Source organism: Barbatula barbatula (assembly GCF_947034865.1).
Source record: "Barbatula barbatula genome assembly, chromosome: 24".
Lineage (NCBI taxonomy): Eukaryota > Metazoa > Chordata > Actinopteri > Cypriniformes > Nemacheilidae > Barbatula > Barbatula barbatula.
In genome coordinates, this window is record NC_136787.1 from 5,951,642 (window position 1) to 5,974,180 (window position 22,539).

General features: G+C 38.9%; 2 protein-coding genes across 6 annotated transcripts; both read right to left on the bottom strand.

The window, feature by feature from the left end:
- Positions 1-126: 126 nt before the first annotated feature.
- On the bottom strand, positions 127-18,571 carry slc27a4 (solute carrier family 27 member 4). 4 transcript variants are annotated; one of them, XM_079448194.1, is made up of 13 exons: positions 18,222-18,565; positions 15,736-15,897; positions 13,111-13,505; positions 11,802-11,960; positions 11,513-11,582; positions 11,097-11,188; positions 10,711-10,820; positions 9,130-9,339; positions 7,438-7,564; positions 7,036-7,173; positions 6,407-6,571; positions 5,308-5,454; positions 127-3,953 (listed from the first exon to the last, which is right to left on the bottom strand). In XM_079448194.1, the coding sequence occupies exons 2-13, from the start codon at positions 15,894-15,896 to the stop codon at positions 3,796-3,798; spliced, it is 1,932 nt and encodes a 643-aa protein (XP_079304320.1). In that variant the 5' UTR covers position 15,897; positions 18,222-18,565; the 3' UTR covers positions 127-3,795. The 4 variants fall into 4 exon arrangements, with proteins under 4 accessions (XP_079304320.1, XP_079304322.1, XP_079304321.1 ...); XM_079448196.1 differs by having other exon boundaries at positions 1,925-3,953; positions 18,507-18,571; XM_079448195.1 differs by having other exon boundaries at positions 1,925-3,953; positions 18,332-18,529.
- Positions 18,572-19,795: 1,224 nt separating this feature from the next.
- Positions 19,796-22,285, bottom strand: swi5 (SWI5 homologous recombination repair protein). Of its 2 annotated transcripts, XM_079448084.1 has the most exons (6): positions 21,740-22,285; positions 21,594-21,648; positions 21,372-21,481; positions 21,020-21,114; positions 19,983-20,090; positions 19,796-19,848 (listed from the first exon to the last, which is right to left on the bottom strand). In XM_079448084.1, the coding sequence occupies exons 1-5, from the start codon at positions 21,838-21,840 to the stop codon at positions 20,026-20,028; spliced, it is 426 nt and encodes a 141-aa protein (XP_079304210.1). In that variant the 5' UTR covers positions 21,841-22,285; the 3' UTR covers positions 19,796-19,848; positions 19,983-20,025. The 2 variants fall into 2 exon arrangements, with proteins under 2 accessions (XP_079304210.1, XP_079304209.1); XM_079448083.1 differs by lacking the exon at positions 19,796-19,848 and having other exon boundaries at positions 19,885-20,090.
- Positions 22,286-22,539: the final 254 nt, after the last annotated feature.

The following is a 22,539-nucleotide window of genomic DNA, read 5'->3' on the forward strand; positions in this document are numbered from 1 at the left end:
GTTCATCTGGAACTTTAAACTAAAAAGAAATTTACATCATTCGTAAAAAAAATCTTAATATACTTATTTTTCATGTTACATAAAATAAAATGCATCAAACAGAGATGTAATATTTCATTTTTTATTAATATTGATTCTTGGATGCCATTGTTTTGAAAGAGCACGATTAACAGCTAGTCTTTAGGACGAGAGGACTTCAGTGCGACACGGCACACCTCACACACCTCCGCTACATAAACACGCGCTCGCTCGCACACACACGCGCACACACACACACACACACACACACACACACACACACACTTCCCCTCCTCTCAAATGCCTGCAATGTTGTTCCTGAGTACCCAACAGAAAAAAATGACTAAACAAAAGAGTGCAGATATAAGAAGTGTGAGAAATTATTTCTCTGCCCCTTACAACTAACAAAATACAAAATCTTCACTGGCTTTGGTGCTCAATAATACATCTCAACAAATCTCGTGTTGTCTGAAAAAGGTCCGAAATAGTCAAGTTACCCTTTCAAAACAAAAGTCCACAGTATATAAGTTAAATAAAAAAACGTACATCCCTCATTAAATAATTTAACATGGTGTATTTTGATTAAAAAACAAGCAATTTTGAACAAGAGGAAGGAACATTTATGGAATATATTTGAGGTCCACTCAATGAGCAAACACCTCCACCTAGTGAACAGACATGAGAATTACATGGCAGTTCACCTGCCACTCATCGCAAATGAAAGAACATATAAAATAAACAAACACACATTCGCATGACATTTTCTGCCTGAACATCATAACTTATAAAGTATGTTTAGGAGTGCAGCAAACTAATAATTGAGATTCTTTTTTAAAGTAGGCAATAGAAAAGAATTCACAGCACACCATTCTGCATTTTACATTAGGGATGCTTTTACAAACATAAAAAAATGAAGTCAAAACCTAATATGCAGCATTCCCTCTCAAAGGGATCATATAAAATTATGACACAACCTTTAAAAGTGAAGAACGGCTTTGTGTGTGCACAAGTGTCTTTTTTCTTTAAAGGAGCTGTTCACCAAATATGATCAGTCGGTCATTATTTACTAAAGTCCTGCCAAACCTGAATGAACGCAGAAGATGGTTTTCAGAGTTTCAGATGTTGTTGTATGGCTTCAGAAGATTTGAAATATGGAGATATTCATATGAATGTCATATGAGGAAATTTAGGCATGTTATGTTTTTTAAAGTGTTTAAGTTTGTGTTTTAGATACACAAGCATTCAGGTTTGGAACAAGCGGAAGGCGAGTCAATTCAGATTTGGGTGAACTGTTCCTTTAACTGGGAAAAAAATAACCTCAGCAAGTTGACTGGTAGAGAGACTTGCTGTCATAGGACACAAACACTAACACACACCATAATTGAAGAAATGCTTGTCAAGCAGCATTCAGACTTCATTATGAGACACTTGAAGTGTTGTTAGATGCCATTTCACTTCCTCTCTTTCACACACCCAGAACTAAAAAACATAGACGAGCAAAGCGGTAAAAATAAAGCTCAACCCACAACTGTTCAGAACCTTATTCTTTTACAAAATTACTTAAAAAAAAATCAAAGTGATATTAAAAACATAAGCCACAAAACAAAACCAAGAAAATAATATTGATGGAGACAACTGCATCTGATTTGCCGACTGATCCAGGACACCCCTGCTGTGCCCTAAATATGTGAATCCCCTGTGACGCTGTGTGGGTGATTTTCAGAAAAATGCCAAGAAATTTCATTTTCACCCCACATTTATTAAAAAAAAATCGTGTTTTAATAATAATCCATTTTACGGACAATTGCAAATGTAGATTGCGGTAGTACTTCTGATCTGACTTTAATATATGCTGATTTTAAACTAAGAAAACTTACAACATCCAGACATTTTTTATTTATTTATTGAACCTAGAGTTATTACAGTAATGAAAGTTTGCTGTCATTATGATAATGAAAATTTAATTTTATTATTACGGTAAAGAAAATTAAATTTAGCAGTTATTACAGTAATGAGGTGGTGAGTTTTTTGCTGCAAGTACGGTAATGAGACTGAGATTTTCTTATTGCAGTAAGAAAATAAGATTTTGCTGTCATTACTGTAATGAAAATACGATTTTATTATTACAGCAAGGGAAAATAAATGTTGCTGTTATTACCGTACCGAGAACAAGATAAAAGTAAATATGTAATTATTCGGGTGATGAAAATGAGATTTTGCTGTCATTACGGTAACAAAAATTAGGTTTTATCATTACGGTAATAAGACTGAGATTTTACTGTCATTACAGTTACAATCGTAATGAGATTTTTTCCCCACATTAAGATAATGAGAATGATATTTTTTGTAACTTCATTAATAAGAATAAGCCCTTCTATGTCATTACAGTGATTTTTTTTACATTACAGTAATGAAAATTTGGGGTCACATGACTAAACGTTTTTTAAGGGTAAAATATGACAAACTTTCCTTTGAGAGATTCACTTCAACATGACAACACAGTTAAATGATTTCCCTTGTCTGCAATGTATGGTAATGCATAGGTGGCCGAAAAACATTGAATGAAGAAATTCAAGTGCCGTCCCACAGTAATCGTACACGTGCACACAGACACACACACTTGAATACTTGCTACGATATAAATAGATCAATCCTTCCTTGACTAGGGAGAACAGGAAAGTTCGCAAGAGAGTATCGCGCAAAAAGGATGCCCATATATGTAATATCGGACACTAGGCATGATGGGAGGAGATGAGGGCCGGCGAGGTGTAATGATACAGGATGAGGGCAGTAACACTACATGGTGACCTGACAGTAAGGCACAGTGCTCTGTTTGCATCTACCATTCATGTCGCTAAAAGTAAAACCAAAACTCGGATGGTACGGATGTCTTAAGCCTTTACTATATTCCCCTCTGCCTTCATTCATTTCCTTTCAGGAAGTGAGTTTATTTCAACCATCATTACCTAGATGGGGAGAAAACATGCTGTACTGCACCAAAGTTTCACACTGCTTCAATTTGCCTCAATGCAAAGCTCCCTAGTATAGAAGCTCCTCGTCGGATGCAAAATGATCATCATGTCAAGCAAACTCATGGATCCCAGTCTGCATGACACTCCGTCGCGCTGATGTTGTTTGGTTTTGGACAGTAATGGATAACTAAGCTTTCATGCTGATGGCGCCCACCAGATTTCAGAAGCCGCTGTATGTATACAATAGTTGTGTGATTGTAGATTCATAACTAAATAGATGACAGGCTATTCAACTTAAATATATTTGGTGCATGTTATAATAAATACCATCGATCAAGTCATGACGGCGGTCAAGCACATAGCCGGCATTGGGTTTGTATTGCACTTCGATCCATATGGTTTGGTCAGGGCTTGAGGGGGCAATAGCAGTGGCTTATTAAATCCATCTCGATGGACACATGTCAGTCCCGAATCATGTAGTGAAGCATTGTGCATCTGAGGGCGAGGGAGAGCTTTACCGCTTGACAGATGATGCGTTTGGTCTTCGTGCCTTTCCTTTGTTGTTTGTTTTTTGTGATTTTTTTGCTAAATTGCTAGATTTTCTTTACCATTTTCACTTTTAGAATCGCTGTGTGCCTGCTTGTGGTGGGTCCGGAGCGGGACGCGGCGGTGGATATAGGAATCAGCTTGAATATGTGGCCAGAATGTGTTCCTGCAGCCCCTCACTGTGGTTGAAGAGGTAACGAGGGGATGGGCGATGAGGGGGCGGAGCCAGTGAGGGAACGGGTAGAGATAAACGGTAGTCTCATAATTTCTGCTTTCCTGAGACGATGTTGCGATGGAGTTCTGCGTTCAGCTCCACATACTGTCCCTTAGTGCAGTCCAGGAAGTAGAGTTTATCAGAGACAACGTTGGGGTCGAATCCCTCGTGCCGCATGTCTGTCTTCTGGAATTTAAAAGTCCCTGAAATAAAAAGGATACAAAGGTAAATTACGCAAGTAATATTCCTCAGAGGAAGCATGCATCAAACAATAAACGGTACAGAACTTTATCTAGGCTTTAGGATTTCATGTTTAAAACTCATATCGCTTGCGTTGTCAAAATAAATAAGAAAATATTTTGAGGAATGTACTAGAGATCAAATCAAACTTCTATAGACGGTTTCAAAGTGACAACATTACTGCGCATGCACGCACGGCTTCACAGTGGCGGAGATAGAGTTTTATATATGGGGTGGCCGAGGCTACTTCAGGGGGTCCACAGACCATGACAGAAAATGTGTTAGTAACCCCGACCTGGCATCGATTTATTTATAAATAAATCAATCCTAGGATTGCCGATTAGAGGTACAAGTGATACTTAACTTCCCAGAGTTTGTCACAAATGTATACACAACAATCGCACAAAGTAATGAGATTAATGTAATTCTAAATGTATTTGGATGGAATAAATGATAAAAAATTTGTAATGAAAATGTTGAAAACAGTTCAACCCTGATTACTTGATTTAACGGAAACAAAGCAGCACCACGGGTGACTGTAAACTGATGTGGATCAGATATTTCGGATAAATCATTCACTCCTTCAATAGGACTGCGAGATTAAAACAAAATCATTGATGCTGATTATTGCCCTTGATGTTGAAATCGTGATTATTAGAATACGGTCACTTTTTACACGCTACAAAACAAGCCGAGAAGCATTCTTGAATTATTTGATTGCCGTTTTGATTCTCTAAGGAACATAAAAATCTAAACTGCAGATAAAAGAGGAAAAACAGTCCCTGCATAATGAAAAACAATCAATCTTTAATAAGATTGGGTGAAAATGAACTAATGGGGATGATAGTGCTTTTGCTCTGCTTCAGCTTTGAGCATTACAGCCAACCGAGTTCATGGTGTGAATATACCGGCCAATGATTCACTGGTGAAGAAGAGGTGTGCTGAAGTGCTCCACGCTCACAAAGTTTATCATTAACAACCGCGTACAGATACCATACGATGTAAGAAAGGAATTCATTAAAGTGGTCACACTCTTTACTGTATAACCTGACGCCAAACAAACAACCCTAGTGCTCATCCACCAACCAACTGTCAGGTGCAGAACAAAAACATGAAATGAATGCAGAATAAACTAAATGTCCGCACACTGAAGACTGCTCCACAAGTTTAATAAATAACCAGCAACGTTTGACAGTCAATCTCATACATTTTTGTAAATCAAAAGTTCTGACTGTTAACATTATTTCACATACTGTATCTAGTGTATTTGGTCTACGTGAATGACCGAGGCTGAGATTACATAAGCGTGTACCTCACCTGTTTTATTCACTTCTGGTAGGAATCGTAGGAACACGGGTCGAGCGTAGGGTGGTAGAGCTTTTTCCAGCTCTCTGCTGAACTTCTGCAGGTCTGTGTTGTGCTCTGGGTCTGCTATGGCCGCCATCCCTGCCTTGCCTTCCGCACCTGAACAAAAACACCCGTCATTAACACAGAGGGTTCCTAGAGGCATTGAAGGTGTTGCGTGAGGTCTCATATAGTACCATACATCATGTATGTTAAGCCTAGCCTATTTCTTAATTCGGTTATGTGGGAGGAGGTGCAGGGTTTCAAGATTTTGGACACTAAACTAAACACAAGGCAAATTATGTGTAGAAAGCTCTGCAGAATAGGAAAGCCCATATATCTCTACAGGCAGAATGCATGTGGGTGGGTCATAAACGTGCACATCCTGCACTCGTAATAATTCCAGAATTGCTGATGACTTCGTTCTGAAGGTGAACATGTGTCTTGCATCCAGCGGACTGGAATGTTCAGTGCTATCTTCAGCACTCTGCCGCTGCTTCCCTACAGATCCGGTGTAATAAGTAAAACTGGAGGCTGGCCAAGAGAAGACTGTGTTTGGCCGTGCGGTGTTAGCATTCCTTCAGATGATGCAGCAGTCAGCTCTGTTTGCATAAATCACTTCCTGCTCCAAACAACACGACCACCCAATCACTCAAGTTACTACGCAACCTTCATGAATATAACACTTAATGATCTGAAACCATGTGGTGACCGTGAGGTACCTTTAGAAATATCCCCTAATAATTCGTAAGAACGTAAATAAATGTATACAGAAGACTACATGTAAAGGAAGTTGAGCTGATCTTATGGTACTGAAAAATGTCGTAATGTTATTCACTCCCAAACTAATCTACTCATATTTGAATAGATAGTGGCTCAGTGGTTAGAGCATGGCGCTAGCAACACTGAGGTCAAGGGCTCGATCCCAGGGAATTGCACATACATAGATACAATGGGTTGTATAATGCAATATAAGTTGCTTTGAATCGAAGCGTCTGCAAAATGCATGAATGTAGATAAAAGCCAAACTATGACAATCTAGAGAACGTCATAGAGAGGGGTCTATTATTACCTGGCACCTCAACGCCATACACCACCACATCCTTCATGTCCAGCAGGCGACTGAGCGTCCCCTCCACTTCAGTGGTGGACACATTCTCTCCCTTCCAGCGGAACGTGTCTCCTGTACGGTCTCTAAAATACATGTAGCCACACTCGTCCATCACCAGGACGTCCCCTGAGAGAGACCAGATAAACAAACATCTGTTAGCTACTTGTTTGATTGCCTTACTTAAGAGATCTTCCAGAGCTTGATAACCAATAAATAGGGATGTAACGATTAACTGCGAGCCGGTTAAAATGATTATAATTTGTGACGATTCAGGCCGGTTAAGATGTTAAATGAATCCCGATACAGTTTTTTTACAACAGTTTGTTTACTGCAAACTTGGAAAACATGGATATGCTGATATGTGTAGGAAAAGTCTTTGTTTATATTAAAGAGGTTATTGTATTATTAGATTTTATTTGATTTGGAAGTGCAAATGCAAGGAATTTTTGTTATTTGAGATAAATTATGTTTTAATTCTGCAAAGAAATGTGCAGCATTTGAGAAATAATAAAAGGGCACTGGTTAATTTCTAATTGGTCTCAAATCGTGAAAAAAAGTTGAGTTGTTACATCCCTATCAATAAACATTACCTGAGAGGTAAGCACTATCTCCCTGTTTGAAGACACTGTTGGCGACCTTCTTGTTAGTGGCCGATTGGTTGACGTAGCCATCGAATCGTCTTAGGGGGTCGTTCTGAATGATTCTGCCGACCAACTGACCGGGTTCTCCTGAGGGATGGAATGAGATATAAATATGGATTACTTTAATAATAGATGTATGTGCTCTTTGGAGCTTTGCCATGTTGAGTCCCAAATAAGTCGATAAGCATTTTAATATAAAATTATGTGTTTGCGTTTAGCTGAAGAAACAAAGTTACATCACTACGGTGAGCAAATTGAAAGAGAATTTTCATATCTGAGTGAACTTTTCCTTTAAAAGTAATAGCATACCTCTCACAGAAAACTGCACGAATTTAGGTTTTTATACTGTACCTGGACCACACGGTATACAGACACCATCAGGTCCTCTGATGAGCTCCATGGTCTCCTCGTCCACTTTGACCAAGCGGATCGGGTAGACATAGGGCAAGATCCGACTGTTAAATCCACAAGCGCCCGTCTGCAGGTAAAGCACAGCTAATTTCCTTTACAACCATTATATCTTCATTTAAAACTAAATTACAGCACCAAGCAAAACAACAGTGAGCTCATCTGGGTGCATTTCCCATTATCTCACACAAGCTGTGCTCAATCACAAAGTGCTTGTGGATAGCCTCGTAAAATTAAGATCTGCATTACCCAGAGTCCTAGAGGGTTTAAAGCAGCGTTTCTCAACAGGGGTTGTACCAGTGGGCGTTTGGAGAACGATGGAAGCTAGTTTTTGAAAGGGGGGTGTTCTTATGGGGCGTTCGCAAGTTTACACCAAATATCCAGGCATGGTAAGATAAAACATTTACCTGCAAAAGATTACGATACGATCAGACATATCTCTTATTCTCCCCGAGAAAATGTGCATTTGACATCTTGAGTTGCGCAGAACGATCGGCATTAAACGCGATCGGATCAAACTGCTCCATGAGCTTTTGAATCACTCACAGCGCTTTGATGTCATATGGCAATAGATTTTTGCGCAGGGTGGCAAATACACCAAAATACACTGATGTAGTATCAAATAAAATTCGGGATCGGCGCCTCGTGAAAAGTGATAAAGAATTAGAATTCGTAAGTTGCAATAAATGTTTTTTAATTATTTGTTTTAATTTATTAAAACAAATAATTTTTTTAATTATTTGTCAGGCGTGGTGCTTAACCCTCACATGAACATATTATGAAACGAGCGTTCAATTAAGCGCAAATGTTCTGTGTCTGTTGTTATGAACAGTAGCATACCTCAACATTGGTTAAATTCTTTGAGCTAAATGGTTTGCGGATGCGGTGCAAGGAGCGAGCCCACAAATTGTGGGTGCGGGCGGGAGTGAAACACACACGTTGCGGGAGCGGGATTAAAAAATTATTTCATTGCACATTATATGACTGTTGAGTTTGCATGAATAACTTATTAGTAAGCCTTGGAAAATATTTTCAATAAATTATATTCACTTCCACTCTATGGACATCTAAAATAAATAACATTTGACTCTATTTATGAGGTAGAAATGTTTGTGTTAAACTCAGTCTAATATATTGTAATCATCTTCGGGAAGGATATTAACTCTCTACGTATCTAATCATCATCACATCTGATTGCAGAATGTACACTGCTTGGACTGTTTCAAGATAGTATAAATAAATACATCCAATAATTTCCACATTGTAACATGTGTTTATTCTTGTAAGCAGATTGTATCGTTTTCATTTGCCTAATTATGAACAGAAATTATTCATGACAAAACCTTTTATGGACTCTGATGGAAGCACACACATTTAGGCCTATAAACTTACTCACATAACACACTTTTAAGTAAAGTGAAACTAAGCAGCTTTTTATATAATAATAACAAATAATTTATTATAAGTAATATTATCACTACTATTATGAAGACATTTAGCCCATTATTTTTGTGGGGGGCTGTAAGGGACCTGGAAAATGGATAGGGGGCGCTGGCCCAACAAAGGTAGAGAATCGCTGGTTAATAGGCTCTTCAGAGACGCTTACGTGTGCACTTTTACTGTATTTGGGTTCACCTTATTGTCGAAGTTGCCCAGGCTGCAGTTGCACTCTGTGGCTCCGTAGAACTCTGCAATTTGCGGCACGTTGAAGCGGTTGGTGAATTCCTCCCAGATGGACAGGCGGAGGCCATTGCCGAGGGCCATGCGGACCTTGTGCTGGCGCTCCGCATCCTTCTTTGGCTGATTCAGCAGATACCGACAGATCTCACCAATGTACTGGACGATCTGAGATCATGTTAAAAACATATTACAGCATTTTACAGAGCACATCATGATGTTGGTTGAGAAAACAGATTATACAGACCTATAATCCAGGCAAGGCTGGATACAAGGCTGGAGCAGGCGTTAATATCATCTTTATTCATTTTGATATAATTAAACAATGAAGTAAATTACAATAATTGCAATTTAATTCTTGAATATTTTTGATTCATTTTGCTTTTTACATATGGAGCGATTTTGGTTTTATTAATTATTCACGCATAACACAATTTACACCTGCAAAGTCAGTTTCACATGCATAAAACCTAATTCAAGTGCACAACGTATATACTGTATTACGGTTCAACCAATCATGACGGCGGAGATCACAGGACTCAAGGTGCACCATTGCTGAGTGCTGAAGGTTCGTTTGGACAGCTTTGCTTCTCTTCTCTTCTCTTCTCTCTGAGCTGTGATGCTGTATTAAAACATTAAACAGCCAAATACACAATAAATCTGCTCCTAGTTACTTATTTTTTTGAAATAAGTATGAAACAGTGAGTGAACGAGACCACTAAAAGCGACATAACCAGCAGTTACTACACCTAAACTGCTAAAATCCGTCTGGATAACAAACTGCTCCTGTCTATGTTCACGATCTACGGATGTTTTAAATGAACAAGGTCAAACAATGACAATAAATGGCTAGCTCTTAGAAATATTGTTTCATTGTGGTCTGAACTGAACAAGCTGCTGCTTCCTGCCGCTCACTGAAAAGAGTAGATAGTAGAAATGCAGTTCTGCGCCTTGGGAGAGCAAACCTTTGAAGCTAAGGTGTATTTAGATAGTCGCTAGATTTGTAGCTAGGCACTTTCTGGAAAAGAACTCCCTAAACTGGGCCTGAAAAGAGTGATCAAATGTAATATATTTGTGCACAGTTGTACGTCTGTGAATTGTATTTAGCGTTTGTGAAACCTATTTTATGAGAATATAATTTAATTTTACGCCAGTGTTTTGTGAATGTGTATATATATACTTTGAGCACTTGAATTAGGCTTTATGCATTTGAAACTGGCTACGCAAGTGTGAGTGTGTTTTACGTGTGAATAATTAATGAGACTAAAATCGCTCATTCATTTTTTATGAACGTCATTCATGTCATAATGAATGACATCCAGTTTCAATCAAGTTTTTGATTATTCAAACAGGCACTGACATTTACATACCCGTCTCTCTTGTTCAGCCTAAAATCATTTAGACCATTCATAACTTAAAATGATGAAGTAACACAATTAATCAAACCATTGACACCCACACTGCCGTATGCACATTTGCATTATTTCAATAACTGATATATGCTGTGCAGCGCCACTGTTTGGTGAAATAGTTACTCACCGTGCAGTTGTATTTGATGCAGTCATCCCAGAATTTAGACGCACTGAATTTCTTTCTGATCACCACAGTCATTCCATGAATCAGACACTGTCCGATTCCCACAATATTACCTGCCACAGAAAACAAATATCTGGACTCAGAACGAAGCGACTGAAACTTTCAGGCTCACACATCAGTTTGCACGTACAATAAATTTGGTGTAAATGCAAAGTATAATAACCACCCCTAAAATATCTAACAAACTAACCCTTGCTGTGTAAATAGAGCTGCTTTCAATAGCACTCCTATGCAAGCATTTATAAAAAACAAGCATGAAAGACACACAGGAAGTAGTCTGCACTTGATTCTGTCCACAGGAAATGCTGCGAATGTGTTTGTTGATGTACCTGCTGAGTGGTAAAGCGGTAAGCAATCATACAGCACATCCTCGGAGTTCATTCTGAAACCATAGTACACCAGGGCAGCCATGCGGTAATACCTGACGGAGGAATTGAGGAGATGAGACAAAATGGCAAAGGTAGGCAAAACTTCTGAAAGGGGAAGTTCACCAAAATATGAAAGGCATTTCATTATTAAATCACCCTCGTGTCTTTCCGAACCTTTCTTTCTTCTGCAGAACGCAAAAGATGATGTTTTGAAGAACGTTGGTAACCGAACAACATTTCTCAAAATATCTTCTTTTGTGTTCCACAGAAGAAAGAGTCATATACTGTATAGGTTTTACACAACATGAGGCTAATCAAACAATGACAGAATTTTCACATGTGGGTGAACCTTCACTTGAACTTCACCATTTGCTTACCTGCTGTGTACGACGATAGCAGCTTTTGGCATTCCAGTGGTTCCTGATGTGTAAATGTAAAAAAGGCGATCTGTGGACATAATGAGAAAGACAATATAACATCACATGTAGCGAACAAATGAATAGTATGTTCATTTAGCATGTCGCAATGCATTATGGGATTTCCTTCATTGCTAATCTGACATATTCTTCTTAAAAAGCAACATACTCAATGCAATGCATTAATACAGTGTTATATAAAAAAAGTGTCATGCACATTTTTCATCTGAATTGCTTTTGGTTTCCTCACCTGTGAAGCTCCGATCTGGTTGTTTGGGCTGGTTTGAAGGTGCCACCTCCAGCAGTGTTTCCAGACACTCCGTCCCCTCAGGAACCCGTTTGGAATCCCAGTCTCCCAAACAGAAGAGTTTCACTGTCTTTCCCATAGAGCTGTGCACCTCACACAACGCTGAGACATATAAAGATTGAGAGAACTGTTAAAAATATGCAGCACGTTTAGAAAATACATCAAGGAAAAAAACATGAGTGTAAAAAAAGCCAAGCCAAGACAAACAACCTCAATTACAAACAAGCTGACTCAACATGATATGCTTTATGAGTCAATTACTTACAACACAACTAGGAAATAATTTCGTCAAGATTTACTCGCTTTTCGTGACCTCTGCTACCAATTCCCTTTGTCCTACTAAGCCACACACCCTCAACTTTCATCTCAACACTGTTCTTTCAACTCAAGTTATGCTCAGATAGTAGCAGGAGTTAGACTTTATTCATCATGTGAGAAGACGACGGCGGAGGCTTTTCTGTCAAAGAACACGTATTAGAAAAAAGTTTTTGCTTGATTATTCGTTTTGTTTAAGGCAACCTACCTGACGTTAACATTGTTTTGTATAGTGCGTGCAGTGGTTATTCGTTTGTGTTTAATATGAGCAAATGTCATTGTACTTTTAAAGTTTTGTGTGTTTTATTCAAAATAATATTGACACACCCATTAATTCAAGCAATTGCAGTTCCCAAAATAGCCGCTAATTCAAAACTGAAAGTGCCACCGGTATTTTTACAGGTGGGAAAATGTCATCACTGCCACATCCTAATCCTTGACTACTATCAATCTGCGCTTTACGATACTTCATATTCTCCGTTCCCTACAGTACACATGCTTTGCCACATCCTGTTACACTTGCATCACTTCTAAAAGGCATTTCAACACATTAACCAAAACTTTATTGAGGCACCACCAGGGCTTATTTATAAAACAAAATTGGGCGGTGAAATTTAGTTTGAACAAAATATGTTTAATTGTCTTAGGTCACAAACCAGGATAGTTCCCCCCAAAAATAAAAACATTGATAAACCCTCATGTGGTTCAAACCTGTGGAACACAAAAGAAGATATTTTGAGAAATGTCTCTGTGGTTTTGTGTCCATACAGTGAAAGTCAATTGAGGCCAGTATTGTTTGGTGTTCTGCTGATTTGGAATGACACGAGTGTGACTATAGGACAAAAACTATCCCTATAACTTGTATATGTTAAATGATTTAAATTATTAGTAGTTTCAGTGCAATTTCACCAACATGATAAACGCTATCAAGTCTCACCGTCTGTAAGTTCACTGCCGAATACCACGGCTTTGGCGTTGGAGATGTTGACGCAGTGAACCAGAGCCTCCAGTCTCAGATTGAAGTTGATGAGCGCCGCCTCCACTCCGATCTTTGCCATGCCCAGCCAAAGCCCAACGTACTGCGAGCGGTTCTCCATGAACAGAGCTACCACATCGCCCTCCTTAAAGCCCCTCTGCAGGAAGAGGTTAGCCACGCGGTTGGAATAGTCATCCAGCTCCTTGAAGCTCCATTTCTCGCCCGTTCCTTCGAAAATCAGAGCCGTCTTGTCACCGTGTTTTTTGACAGACTTGGCAAAAAGTTTGGGGATTGTGTTTCTCTCGCGTAGGTTCTTTTTGACGTTCAGTTTTACTCTCAGCAACACGCTGGCTGCACTGTAAATAAACAAAAAATAAATGAATCAATGGGGTCAAGAATTTCTGAGAGAATAAATTAAAGGCCCAGTGTATGACATCTAGTGGTGCAACCAACAGCTCACTCCATCCCCTCTCCTATAAAGCGCTACGGAGGCTGACACAGAACTAAGATGTTGTAACATTTTTGCCGAAGGAGAAAACGTATTTACGAAACACGCTTTTGTCCATTTAGGGCTACTGTAAAAACATGGAGATTTCCATGCAAGTAGGGCCCTATGAAATCAGTTTTATTTTTTCCCAAATTATTTTTTTTCCATTTTAATTTCTCCTACACAAGACTTTATATTCACAAGTTGCTGTTTATATGGGTCTACTACATCTAATGGTTAAACCTAGTATTACATTTTCTATTTATTTCTCAAAGCAGCAACAATCTGCCTCTATGGATTGAATTTTAAATACCAGAAGGGAAATTAGTACAAAAAATGTATTGTATATAGTTTTAGATTATTACTTTTGTTATTATACTTATTATGATCCCCATTTATTACTGACTTGCCTATAACAATGTTTAAAACGCTGCGATCTCGAATGTCAGTCTTTTCATCAACCACAACCCACATCTTGTTCAGTCCATGTGTGTGTTGCTCAAAGACGCAAGGTAAGTGGGTTTGACGAAGGATGCTTTCATTTTGAGGCAACAATCCTCCTTGCTTGCAGTACTTAAGAAAACTTTTTCCGTTTTTTGGAAGACTTCAGTGTCTCAGATGGTCTCTTCGTCATGATCGTCTCAACTTTGAATAAATGTTTATAAATATGGCCGTGGCTTACTAATGTAACGTCATTGAACATAGGCTATACGGTGCCTCATACAAACAGGGAATATGCATTTCTGTCTTTTTATTTGTCAGTTAATGAAACCATGGCAAAGAGCAGGTATTTGTAAATGGGTTTTGAAAATGATTTAATCCAAAATTTGTCAAATTCCGTGACAATCCGTGTTATACAGTAAATTCAGTTATGATGTCTGGATTCCGTGATTCCTTCCGTCATCATAGGGCCCTATGTAAGGGGACCCGCTGTGTATGTAGATAGAAATAAAAACGCTTTATTATGTAAGGTCTTTAGACACCTCTGAACACATTATGTTATGGACATTATATTACATTTCTGTTAACAGATCCTCCAAAAAATGACACACTGGACCTTTAAAGGGTTAAAAAAATAGTTCAGTATACGTTAAAATGCATCATCAAGCATACAGGGAACAAAGACAAATAACATTAAAATAAAAAAGCATAGAAGTATATGCCAATATTTCAAGTCTTTGGGAAGCATTATGATATTATGAACGTTCTGTAAACTCTCAAATCTCAATTTACTGCTCGTGTTCTGTTACAATTTAAGCAATAACCAATGTCACTTTTATTGATGTCAAACCTGGTGCGACACTTTAGAAGACCTAAAATATAGCAAAAATTTATTTCTTGAAAGACACTGAATGCTTTCATTGAATGAAAAAGCTTAAAGATTCTACAAAACACCCCGTTCATGTTTCATCACATGTCATACGGGTTGGAAAAATGTGTGGCTTAGTAAATGACTAAAAATAATTTGCTTTAAAACAAGAAGTAGATTAGGCAAGAATCCATGTAGTAGTGACAGAATGACAAATCTTTTAGTGCCTGGAAGTAGATTCTTGACGGCCCATTGCTAAAAGCAGCTCTCTGACCCAGAGGAGACTTCTAACGTCCATTAACAGGCTAGCTATACTAAAAGCCTCTGTCTTTCAATGTGGATACTTAAGGAATCCTTACTGTTAAAATGAAACAGCCACACCTCCAGGACAAAAGGTCAATTGCTTTAACTCCAGTACGAAAAAAACCCACAATAGTGAAAAAGTTGCTGGCAGGGTTTTTCTGTATTTCATTTTTCGACAGCAAACACTGAACAAGAAAGTTCAGATTTAGGGGAAACTCGATGGAATCCTAAGACACTCGTTGCATTAGATTGCTCAATGAACATTTTTCAAAAGCCATTCATTGAAGAAAAACAAGTCGAACCTGCCAGGAAGCCGCCCAGAAACCCACTAGCGCCCTTTTACAAACATGAAGCTCGTAATACAGGAACGTGGGGTTTTACTTGAGGGGAAACCTGCTCGAAGGAACTGCTATGACTGATCAAAACCACCAAAAGAAATTAATTTAATTCCATTGACTTTAGAACATACTATAACATATAAACTTACTGTAAGTCACGGTATATTGTCTTTGCGAACACACGGAGAAACTTCCATCCTCCAGAACCCACGTAGAAAATTAAAATGGACGGCAGAACCTGGAACCAAGGCAGACCCGCGAAGACCCTGAGAACGAGGAGCAGAGCCGTGGAGCAAGCCAACCGCAACATCCTAAAAAACAAACAGAAGAAACATTTGTCAGGACAACCGTACTGTCTCTTACCGGATCATTTCAACATCAAGATTATTGAATGGCAACTTAAGCACAATTTCATGACGTTATATATGACAGATCGTGCTTAATGATACGAGTCATAATATGCATTATATGATAATGATATAAACCTCATTGCATTGCGAAAAGACAGATGATAAAGTGACCTGTTTTAATCTTTTGCAATATGACACACATGTAGATAAAACCTGATATTTGACATTGTAAAGTTAAAGGCGTGTCTGTTTAGAGTACCCATCGGGTTTGTGCTAAAAGTCATTCAGATTGACTTTAACTTTAACCTAGATGAAATACAGCATTGAGAACATTGATAAATTGATTGTCTCGTTTGTATTAAAATATTCGTTTTAACTATAGGATGTTGCATTAATTAGATCCTTATATGAGAAGCTTGTATGTTAGACGACTACAAATAAGGTTACCCAACACTGCGCAGCAGACAAATTATTGGAAAATATACGTTTTAAATATTGCTGACACGTAACAAAATATGCTACGTGTAAACAATAATTGTATATCCATTCCTTTTTTTGTTAAAGTAAGGCAATTACTTATTTTATACTTTTTTAAGTCAAAATAAATGTTTTATAGAGAATGTGAAGCTACGTCACGCTGTGTCTAATGTTACGCCATCTTGGGAGGGTCGCGGCTAGTGCGTTCAATGCAATGTTTTGTTTTTCTTGTTTGATTAGGAAATATAACTATGGTAGGTCGATCTTGCGGTGTTCAAAACTGCAATACCATTACACAGAGTCATTCAGAAAAAGTTGTTCGATTTATCCATACATCAAACAAAACTAACGGTATATATCAAAACCATAATAGCAGTGGAGTATGATCCTCCCAATATGGCGGCGCCGCTACAACATAGGGAGTGACGTCAGCTTCACATTCTCTATAACAGACTCTTGTTTTCAAGGTCACTGTTAAATCTGCCGATCACATACGAAGCAATGATTAAGGATCATTCTCATTCTTGATTTGCATATCAGCCGATAAAATTTATAAGTTGGCACATTCAAATTTTTCTTTTGTCAACGTTCTTAGTGGTAGCAATGCTCAATCGCTTCACTCAAAACGTGTAACTAGGTACTGTAAGAAACTACAGAGGGTTGAATTTCAATGACGAAAGACAAGAGCTACCCGATCTGTACACAGCACACCTGCTAAATGATCACAGCAGCATCACATGCTATCTCATGGCACATATACAAGCATGGGGAAACTAGGGAAGTTGTCATATCTCATGAGCTGTAAAGTTAAAGTACACAACTGCTTTTGTATATACTTTTGTAATAGCTCTTGGGTAAACAAGTATGCAATAAAACTACATGGTGTGTTTTATTAACTATGTGCTCAATCAGAATTGTTAATACGTTGCAAGGATATTTTCCATATTTAATGTCACATTAACGTTTAGTTATTGCTTAAAACAATCTGTTTCTTTGTCGCTTTAATGTTTCAATTTCTCAAACAGTGGCATGCAACGTCACGAAACTGACTTTGTAACCATAAGAACCTACACGATTTACTGGATAAAATCATTTTTGGATAAAACGCCATTTCGCACTTTCACATCGACATAAATGATGGTCACATGTCGTCTCCATCATCGTACGCCTGGTCTGCAGCACAGGGAATTCTGCGATGTCTGACTCTCTGGGACGCTCGAGGAAAATCCACCCACCCCGCATAATAATATAGACGTTCCGCGTGTGAGACATAACCATGAAAGGCCTGTAACGGGTGCGGATTCACACATTACATCCATACAGAAGAGTCATCAGCCATCAGGGTTACTGCATAGCCTGATGCGGCCCGGATATTCACGCGTGCACATTGGCCGTACAGTACTGCAGTACACAGAGCCTTTTACTATCACAAGACACATTGTGTCATGTCTTCGCCCATCAGACGATGCGTTACATTACGCGTTTATACACCGAGTCTCTAAACGATGCGATGTATACATCGCCGTTACAAGCACGTAACGTACAGTATATAAGGATGCACAGGGTGAATTATATTGAATAAACAGGCACGTGCGGATGTCAGGCATCCTCTTTCCCTTTAATTGACTTGTGGACGTTAACATCATATCCAGTACACATTCGTTAATCCGACATCACATTTGGTATTTCCACACGTTTGTAAAAACCCATAAACGCATCTTTAACAGGCAGTTGACAGCTAGGAGATTCCGGAAATGGACGTTAGTCAACATATTTTCAAAAAGAAGAGACTGTGGTCCGTTAAATACCTCGGTTTCTGTGTCCGCGGTCACGACAACGTGTGTATTACGGCAGAAAGGGAACCCGTTTCGTTCAATCCCACCTTGATCGGCTTAAGCGAAACGTCCACCGCGTTTACCTGCGTCGATATCCACGCGCCGGTGTGTGAGGACCGCACTCCTGTCTTTGACTCTATAAACGCGGCTTCTTCGGTAGACTTTGCTCCCGATTAATTCATAATTTCATTCATATCTGTCTCATTGTGACGATGGATTGTGGCCCTGGTAATTCCAATGACCTTATAATTTTCTTACTTGAGCCCGCCCTCTCTCTATTCGCCGGTGTTGCGTGGAATCGCTCATTGACAGCTCTCCGGACCAATGACGTTGTAAGAGATTTTGTCGTTTCACTCGGGGAGGGCGGGGCTTAAGGTCCTGTCAAGGAAATGTGGCCCGGCCAGCGAATCATCGCGGCAGTTTCCACCCGATAGTTGCAGGACCATGAGGCATGATGGAGGAAAGGGAGGGGTGTCTTCAGATATCTTTCTGGCCGTCTGTCTGCCGGCAAAAAGAGCGGTTTGTGTGAACCGCGTGTGTGAGACAGGCTTTTTAAAACAGTTTGCTCAATAGAGGATTCCATTGAAATCAAGTGCCTCGTCTGTATTTGATTTCTTTTCCAAAGGCCATCATTATTCTCTCATTGGCAAAATGGGTCTGGGTTGGTGTTTGAGTTATTCTTTAAGACTTTTGCCCAGATTTTAAGTCTGGACTTGTTGCAGAATGTCTGTGCCGGTCTGCAGATTTGATCAGTTTGTGTGTTTCTGTCTGAAACGTTCAAAAGGTCTGCAAGCGTATGATGTCTAGTTTTGTATTCTTGTATAAAGTCTTGTAATGTGTTCCAGCCATTAGATGATCTTTGATTTACAATCAAAGTTTACCTTCTGAATACACATAACCGATTCTTACATAGTCTGCTTATTTTTCAATTAACATTAAATCTGTTCAGATTTTTCTTAATTGTACAGTATATAATTAAGAAATAAATGAGAAAACTCAAGTAATATTTAATGCGAAATGCAGTTTAAGATTTTACCAATAAAATACCAAAAAATAGACGTATTAATGCAGCATTTATGCAGAGTATACGGTTTTCTTGGTTTTATAAATTCAAAAACTATTTGCATGTTGCCTAAGTACAATTCAAGACATGTATTATAACAAAAGCAGTACTAATGAATACCGTTATCATTTTCCATTGCACTTGCACACTAGTTTGATTTGAAACACGTTTGCTTACTGTCCTGCACCGGGACTATTAAGCTTCTTTAGCACTGTAACACATGTGCACAGGTTTTACCATGTTTGTAATGACCTAAAGGTAAAAAAAATCAACAGATCTGATCAATAGGTTAACATTTGGGTAAAACAACAGATAGGTAGCCTTTATAGTAAGTTATTTTCATACACAATCTTTCCTGGTCAAGACCACCTCCCTGTTGCGTAAACAATGTAAGGAAAGCCATGTGCAGTGCGGGAGCTGAGATAAAAGCTGTTTCTTTTCCAAATGTTGACCCAGGGCTTTTCCATTTCTTGTAGATTTGTGTAACAGGTATTGCTTCAACAATCTTGAGCATGTTCACATCACCGAAACTGCTTACTTTAAAGCAAAGACACAACAATAGCGAAACATCAAGAACATCAACTTGTTTATTTGTTATAAACATGACTTCTGCACACAAACCCCACTATGGAACACTGATATTCGTTATAATCAATGACATAAATGGTAACCTTAACAGTGTTAAAGATGCATGCTTCCAACTTAACATGCAACTTAGTCGTCTAATTCAAGGCCGAAGTCACTGTACAAGTCTCCTGTGGTCACTCCACGCAGGCCGGCTAAGAGAGAGAAAGAGAGACAGTTGTGTCAGTGGTCACATGGGGTGGATGACGTGCTACGGGCCCCTCTGGCCCTCAGACCAGCTCAAGTGACCATGGGGCCACAGCAGACAAGCACGGAGATAGCCTGAAAGGAGCCCATTATATTGCAGAATGCAGCCTGAACATCCGAGGATGTCATTATCATAATCTTTACACTAAAGACAAATGCCAAGCACATGGAAGCTGTAACCCACCGATATGAGTGGGAGGCTAGAAGAGGCCATAAGCGTCTATGTGGAACAGATTGAAATGTGTATTGAAAAAATATTTAGAACCACAAATGCTCCACAAAAAAGTTATTTATTAGGTATACAGTATAAAGTCAGTTCCTGTACTAGAATAATTATCACAGGTGAATTTCATTATATACATGGTCAAAATATATATTCTATTCTCATTTGCGTATAAATTATTTAAATTATTCATTTTTTTTCAAATGAATTCTGCTTCTAAATCAAATGCTGTGCCTTTCATAATTTTTTTATTTATTTAAAGTCACCCTGAAACAGAAGTTGCGATTGATTTCCTTGCCGTATCGTGACGTGTAACCGAGTGAAAGGGCTTGTGAAAAAATGTAGGGCGGGACTTTATTTTTCCCTTCCCTTTTTGATTGGTTTGTTGGAAGTTGGGCCTGGAGGGGAGGGCTAAAAATGCCTGGCCATGGACAGTCAGTATAGTACTACATCTTTTTTGTTGCTGACGTCATGTGGTGAAGAGTTGTTGTTGAGAGGGCGAGAGGAGCAAATTAATGCAAAATGATTATAAAATGTATGGTGTGCACGGACAAATAATTTATAATAATCAGTGCAACATTGTGTAAAACACTTCCAAGTGTTAAATGTTAAGTGTCTAAATAATGTATTGCAGACCGTCGCGTTAAGACTCACCCAATCTACCCAGCAGAGTTTGTGCAATGTCTTTAATATCATTGTATTCGTGCAGCAAATCTATGTGCTTATCCAACTCCTCTTCAACAAATCCACTACAAAACAAAAACAGAACAATCAAACCATTATTTACACTTACATTAAATAGATGAGTTAGCACTCGCAGGCTTTCCCTTGAGATAACATGTTTTAAATATTTATTAGATCTGGTCCCTAATTTCCCGTAAACTGAGAAATATAAAGCACTCTATAAATTCTGAACCTAATTTTTCAATTGTACTGATATATAATCTATATTCTCCATAATAAGAGTACACAACAGCATCATACAATGCTCCCTTTCCCCACATACTCTTTATCCAGCAGAGCGATTTCTGAATCAAGTCGATCGAGTGTTTGTCTGAGCTCTTTGACCTCTTCCTCTGGGTGGACTGCAGATTTCACTGTGTTGCTCTTCTGAACCTGTCACACAACATAGACGTAAATAAACCGGAAAGAGCCATTTCAACCAATTCTGACACGTATCTTCATATTTATTTGAGATCCGTCGTATTTATGAATCAAGTTTACTTACTGGAGATTTGAAACTCGAATTTAACCTCCCGGAGCTACACCCAGAGTCCGAGAGTCTTTATGGAATAAGCAAATATTGTTAAACGTGTTTAAACGGACCAACGTCGAGTCTGAAAAGTCTGCGCGAGCGTTGCGTGTCTTGTTTACCTTCTTCTGGAAGACACGCCCCTTTGTTGTGGCGTGCGTTGGAAGCGGCGGTCATCAACTGGAGTCGTAGCATTCGTGTCAAGTTCTGTGGGCGCTTCCATTTAATTGTAATCGCTTCGTTTCGATTAACACCTGAGGCTATTTGAATATGTGAACTGCTGGAATACTTTAATAAAAGGCTTTCTATACCGTACACGTGACTTACTCATGAGCTGTCGAGCGGAATATAAATTCCCGCTTTGTTGCCTCAACACAAATGAGGAATCTGATTGGTTCTCACGCTCTGATAAGACCGCTCTGATTGGTTCATCGCTGCACTTCCGGCACAAGTCAGTGGACATTTTACACTTACAGATTAGTGCAATGTAAAAATAAGTCAATAATATTGAACGATGAGATATGGTGGAATATTATTGGCCCAAAAACATTTACACATATCGATACTAACATACACGCTGGAACGTTATTGCTACAACTGGTGGGTGGGAAAATGCGCTGCTCTAGCGAAGGAAGTCCCGCCTTCCAGAAAAGGAGCCAATCGTCTACACGAACTGTCTATGGGAGGAGGGGCTTTCTGTGCGGAGGGTGCTTAATGCTTGCGCAGTAGAGGGTACAACGTGGATAATGGTGTCTTTAAGAGCGATGCCAGCTCTAACTTAACACAAATTAACATCTGATGTGAGGTTTAATTCTTTTCTAGAAATAAGTTGTTCGGAAGTGTTTAAAATATGATCGCCGAGAGCAAGGGCCAGTTACAGGGTAGGTTCGGAAGATGGCAGCATTTCACAACAGATCACATG

What these genes read in the sequence shown, in the direction of transcription:
- slc27a4 (XM_079448194.1), bottom strand. Translation starts at nt 15,896, where the DNA reads ATGTTGCGGTTGGCTTGCTCCACGGCTCTGCTCCTCGTTCTCAGGGTC. An exon ending in AGATAGTGCTTACCTCTCAG is followed by an intron (nt 6,572 to 7,035) that starts GTAATGTTTATT and finishes GGTCTCTCTCAG; the next exon opens with GGGACGTCCTGGTGATGGAC. An exon ending in GTATGGCGTTGAGGTGCCAG is followed by an intron (nt 5,455 to 6,406) that starts GTAATAATAGAC and finishes GTTTTTGTTCAG; the next exon opens with GTGCGGAAGGCAAGGCAGGG.
- swi5 (XM_079448084.1), bottom strand. Translation starts at nt 21,840, where the DNA reads ATGGAAGCGCCCACAGAACTTGACACGAATGCTACGACTCCAGTTGAT. An exon ending in GGCGTGTCTTCCAGAAGAAG is followed by an intron (nt 21,649 to 21,739) that starts GTAAACAAGACA and finishes TATTCCATAAAG; the next exon opens with ACTCTCGGACTCTGGGTGTA. An exon ending in ATCGCTCTGCTGGATAAAGA is followed by an intron (nt 21,115 to 21,371) that starts GTATGTGGGGAA and finishes TTTGTTTTGTAG; the next exon opens with TGGATTTGTTGAAGAGGAGT.